Source organism: Leptonychotes weddellii, chromosome 4 (genome assembly GCF_054177405.1).
Source record: "Leptonychotes weddellii isolate Sample4059 chromosome 4, ASM5417740v2, whole genome shotgun sequence".
Classification (NCBI taxonomy): domain Eukaryota; kingdom Metazoa; phylum Chordata; class Mammalia; order Carnivora; family Phocidae; genus Leptonychotes; species Leptonychotes weddellii.
The window spans coordinates 74,716,009-74,721,807 of NC_138372.1; the positions used below are offsets into that span (position 1 = coordinate 74,716,009).

General features: G+C 34.8%; 1 protein-coding gene across 4 annotated transcripts in view; it reads left to right on the top strand.

The window, feature by feature from the left end:
* The window catches only part of PTBP2 (polypyrimidine tract binding protein 2), a 44,134-nt gene extending 38,754 nt beyond the window's left edge, over positions 1 to 5,380 (top strand). Inside the window, exons 9-11 of one of the 4 annotated variants that reach the window (XM_081818838.1) lie at positions 2,144 to 2,360; positions 2,459 to 2,536; positions 2,689 to 5,380. In XM_081818838.1, the coding sequence (XP_081674964.1) occupies positions 2,144 to 2,360; positions 2,459 to 2,536; positions 2,689 to 2,821 (428 nt within the window). In that variant the 3' untranslated portion in view covers positions 2,822 to 5,380. The remainder of the gene's footprint in view (positions 1 to 2,143; positions 2,361 to 2,458; positions 2,537 to 2,688) is intronic. The other 3 variants (XM_081818839.1, XM_081818840.1, XM_081818841.1) reach the window with 3 other exon arrangements.
* The last annotated feature ends 419 nt before the right edge of the window (positions 5,381 to 5,799 follow it).

Sequence of the window (5,799 nt, forward strand, 5' to 3'; positions counted from 1 at the left end):
GGGCGCCTGGGTGGCTCAGTTGGTTGGGCGACTGCCTTCGGCTCAGGTCATGGTCCTGGAGTTCCGGGATCGAGTCCCGCATCGGGCTCCCTGCTCGGCGGGGAGTCTGCTTCTCCCTCTGACCCTCCTCCCTCTCATGCTCTCTGTATCTCATTCTCTCTGTCTCAAATAAATAAATAAAATCTTTAAAAAAAAAAAATTTTGTAATTCAAGTAAGTTTTATTATAAAGGTGTATGTACCGTCTCTGAATAATTGAATTGATTTTATAAGTGAAAATTTAGAAGTACATGTGAAATGCAGTGGAACTAGTGAGAATTCAGGACTAAGATGATTTTTTTGTTAGTCTCCATTGAAAATCTAAGAAAAAAACATTACAAATACGTAACACTACAGTAAAAACAGTCGGGAAGAGTAAACTTGTTTTTAAAGATTAAGGAAGCTTTAAGTGAAAAAAGAACATAGTTTTGCTTCTTTTCTGAATGGTACCTTAACACTTCCATAGCATTTTCTTTTTCAGACCTGTTTTATATTTAACTGGTTTATATTCTATACAAGTACGTATGACAAGATGCACGGAATTAGTAAATTGTGCATCTCCGATGTCAGACTGTGTACTGCAGTATACTAATCAAATTAAAAACATTTTGAGAGTAAGGATTTTGTTCTTGTTTCCCTGCTCTTCCATATTGCCTTTATGTCTCTGCTGTTAATACTCTAATACTTTGATTTAAGTAGTCAAATCAGACCTTCAGTTTAAAGTATATATGACTTATGAAATGGTCTTAAGTTGTGACTAGTGAGTAAAACAAAACATAGAGGGGCGCCTGGGTGGCTCAGTCGGTTAAGCGGCTGCCTTCGGCGCAGGTCATGATCCCAGGGTCTGGGATCGAGCCCCGCATCTGGCTCCCTGCTCGGCAGAGAGCCTGCTTCTCCCTCTCCCACTGTCTGCCGCTCTGCCTGCTTGTGCTCTCTCTCTCTCTGTTAAATAGATAAATAAAAATCTTAAAAAAAAAAAAAAAAAACGTAGAGAACTCTTCTGTAATCTCAGATCGGTTCATTTAGCTTAAAAATAACTGCTACCTCAAGAAATAATGTTCTGTGTTTAAGCACTGTGCTTTGTGCTGGGATAGAGACAGTGGTTCCTACCTTCATGTACTTTGCAGTCGGAAGGAGGATTTAGATAATTAAAATAAATTGTGATGAATTTAAAAAGAAGTAAAGGATGAATATTTAATGAGGTTCTGAGCCTTTCCAGAGAAGAACGATGATGAGAAAGGCTAGGAGGAATAATGAATGAGTTGGGAAATTGTTACAGATAGAACAGCATGCACACAGGGCTAAAGGTAAGAAAAACTAGCATGTCAAGGGGATAGGTTTTGTATAGGTGGAGCTTAAAGTGCAAGGAAGTATGGTACTAAAAAACCGTAACTTACATGAGGGGTAGGATGGTTCTTGTCTTACACTTGATTATCAGCACTAACAAAGTAGTTGGTATTGTACATCATCAAGAAATATTTTCAAAGAGGCTGGGGAGATTTCATTCCTTAATATGGCTTGTACCTTTCCTAGTCTGACCTTAAGATTTTAGGCAGGTAATGACATCAGATTTGCAATTTACAGAGTTCATCCAGGTGCTATGTGTAATAGAATGGGTTGGAGAAAAGTAGAAAAAATCCAGCAGGAAGATAAATTAAGAGACTGAGTTACGCAGATCAAAACATTGTGACAGTGAAAAGGGGAGAATGGAGAGATGAATTAAGGAATAATTAGGAAGAAGAGTATTCTAGGACTTGGCAGTTAGGTTGTGGGGCAGAAGGGAGAAAAAGTTACAGATGAGTACTAGTTTCTTGCTGCAACTAAGTGTATGACTTAGCAGGATTGGCAAGGAAGAGATTCATAATCAGGATTTTCATCCTATGAAAGAAACTGGCTTTTTTGCCAGAATGCTTGTCTAGTGCAATTAAATTTAATCTTGTCACCAATGGCTGTTGTAAACTTATGATTTATTTAAAAATCATAGAATTCAGTTATTTCTGCTATTCTAAAAGAATTTTTTTTTTATATTTATTTTTTTTTTTTAAGAAGAATTCTTTTTGCCTTGGACTTGTTAATATTCTTAATAGGCATTTTTTCTTTTTACAGCCATGAATCATCTTAATGGACAGAAAATGTATGGCAAAATTATTCGTGTTACTCTTTCTAAACATCAGACTGTACAACTACCTCGAGAGGGACTTGATGATCAAGGGCTAACAAAGGATTTTGGTAATTCCCCATTGCATCGTTTTAAGAAACCTGGATCCAAAAATTTTCAGAACATTTTTCCTCCTTCTGCAACCCTTCACCTATCCAATATCCCGTAAGTATGAAAGTTGGAGTTTAAGGCTATACATTTTAAGAATAAAACCTAAAATTTATTATTAATCTTTACCTTTTTTTTCCATCCAATTTTCCTAGTCCTTCAGTAGCAGAAGAGGATCTACGAACACTGTTTGCTAACACTGGGGGCACTGTGAAAGCATTTAAGTTTTTTCAGTAAGCAAGCTTTCTTGTTTTTAAATTAGTGACTTCATAGAAGTTAAGAGTTGTCTTCATAGTTTTTATCCTTTTTGTTTATGGGTAAAAATTCAAGTATTTAAGCCCTTCCTAATTTTTATGAAGTATCTAATTTCATAATTTTGTTTCAGAAGAGATCACAAAATGGCTCTTCTTCAGATGGCAACAGTGGAAGAAGCTATCCAGGCCTTGATTGATCTTCATAATTACAACCTTGGTGAAAACCATCATCTGAGAGTGTCTTTCTCCAAGTCAACGATTTAAAAAGGGGGAGGTGAAGATTGAGGGTGTATCACATTGTTTGGTGTCATCACCTATTGACTGTTCAGAAAAGTGGGGACCAGAGTTTGATTTTTTTTTGTTGTTTCTTTTTTTTTTTCATGCTGTTATCATTCCTTGGTTATAAAATGAAATGGCATACATAAAGGCAGAGTTGTTAACTGCTGTATTTCATCTGTTCTATAGGGAGGCCATTTTTATTGTATGTTTATCATTTTAGTTTAATTATACTTTCCTTTTTCAACTTAGTTGACATACGTGCCTTAAAAAGGAAAACTAGTGTTGCTATTGTGCATTTACTAGGAAAAAGGAATTGGTTGTCTAGGGCACATTGTTATATGGGAATTCAATATGTTTAGGCAGGGGTGTGTAAAAAGGTTAAGTTTTTGTTTCTCCTGCTTGGAACTTATTTAGAATTATTGGCTTGTCACATTTCTTTCTATTTAATCAAATAAGATACATGATACTGAAAGAATTAAAGCAGCATTTTTTAGTTTTTACTACCTTAGGCTTTCTTGCTTTAAAAAAACATTGGCCTTTTGTATCTCACAATTCTGGTCTAGATTCAGTTATGAATGTAGGCATTAGTTAAAATTAACAAGATGCAGAGTATTAATTTCTTAAGACAACAAAGTGATTTCTGTAAGTTTGAGCCCTATGTGGAAAGCATTGTGGAATCTTAACCTTTTTGTACACACTCTTGTGGGACGTATCATATAAATGTCAGCACTAAGTAATGTCTTGTTTGTGGCTGAATATTTTTCGTAGATGTTTTTGAAGTTGACATGACTTACGTGCATTTAAATATATATTGCCATCCTTAGTTTGTAATTAAGATTTGGAATATGGTTGTGGATTTCTGAGCATGTGCAGACTGGTCTAGCTAGTTCAGGAACTGGTGCATGTATTTTTCAAGGATAAAGAAAGTGTACTGCGAAAATTTGCAGGAAGATTAATTTTGTGGCAGTTTTCTAAAACTGACAACCAGGTGGGACCAAAGTTTATGTGCCTTTAGTCTTAATTTACCTTGCATTGTAATATTCAGTTTTAATAAATCTTCAAAATATTTTGTATTTAGGAATAGATCTGACTTTAATAAAAACATGGCTCAGAATCTACAGGTCAAATTAATTTGAACAGTTCTTGTCAATCTGAATTGTTGATTCTGTTTAAATGACCAATACTTTTTGAAATTGATGTACTTAGTTTCAAGATTCATAGATTCTGTTATCTATGTAGACAGAATGGTCATGTATATTTTCTATTAGTTGAGTTTTTACATCTTTAGAAATGTAAAATTCAGTATAGTTTGAAAGTGGCACAATTAAAAATTAATTTTCTAACAAAGTTGGGAGGTTTGATGGTTGTTTAATTTCCTTTTGTGTGTACTCTGCTTACCTCTGTAGCATGCTCAATAAACACTTCTGTAGCTCTGTATTCACCTTTTCTGTCTTTCTCTGCTGCCTTTTCTCTCTCCTCTTCTTTGTTTTTCACTCCACTGTGCTTCTGAATTCATGTTTATTCTCTGCCAGGGTGGGAAAGGAGTAATAATAAATATTAAAATTCTATGGCTTTATACCATAAATAAATCTAGATGCTGTGAAAATATACCAGCTGTTTTTTTTTTTTTTTCTTAATTTAAAAGACAGTAACTGCTTTTCAGGAGGACACATATTAAACATTTCCCACCCTGTTATAATCTACTGCTTTAAAGACATAACTTTTATTGTATCTTGTTAGTTCTTTCTATCTCTTTTGTTGTTGTTTTTTTTTTTTTTAGTAGATTTATGCACTAATAGATCTTTTGGATTTGCCATGCTCTCTTGCTGCAGTTTCATCTTTCATCTTTTGTGTCTGCTAAAGATTTCCTACTAATCTTAGATTACCCTGTGAGTTTTAACAAAGAGTACTAGATGTTATTGGGAAGAAACAAACAGTAACATTTGGTCTGTTTTTGCCATGGGTGGGAAGATAATACATTCAGGTATTTTAAAACTTAAGGGTAATTTGTGATGTTACAACTTTTTTTTTTTTTTTTTAAGAGTTCAGTTAAGGTGCTATTTGTGTTACTCCTAATATTTTTGGTCACTTTTTAAAAATGTATTGGTGTCAGGTAACTTTAGAGTTAATACATATTTCATAACAAAACAAACCTATAGAATAACTAAGAATTATGCAAAACTCATACATTAGGAGAATAAAAAACAAATAACTTTAAATGTGCCATATTAATACAATTCAGTTGCCTCCAAGAAAGAAGAATGTAGTAAATAAAACAATTGCTTACATTTGAGTCAGCAACATTGGGGTTCTTTGGAAGATAGGTGATCTCATATTTTTTCTTCTTAAAATGGGATTGTACTAGAGAAGCACTCAAAGCAACAGCAGATGTGCCTAAAGTATGTAAAAACCAATACCATGGCTAGTGAATAGGAATTGAACAAAATTTGTTCTAAGTGAACTTTTTTCTCAGTATTGGGTGGTGGTTGAAACACCTGAAAGTAGGTACTTAGCCACCTTTCAAGTTATTCTTTGTGGCTGGCTTTGGGTCGGAAAAAGAAAGGAAGGTCCTGAAATGTGCATGGGAACTGGATTGCTTCAGTCGCTGAGCTGGGGAAAGTTCACAATACCTCTGATGGAGGATAACCGGACACCAAAGTTCTTCCTGCCCAGGGAGTGGCAGATTCTTCAGTCTCTTAGAGTACACTGTGATACACAGCCTGCCTTCCAAAGCACCAAGTCAGTGAAGTAATTTTGACATTGTAGAATATTTAAAATTTGGTACCTTAACCCAGTCCTTGTCATATGTAAGTTGCTGAAGTGCTAGGTGAAAATACTGTCAGCATTATCATCATTATTACCACTATATGCCTCAGTCTTTTACAGTGAACTAGCGAACAGTGAAGTGTTCTTACAACTTAGCTGCTTGTTAATAGAAGCCTTACCTTGAATACTTGGTTGTT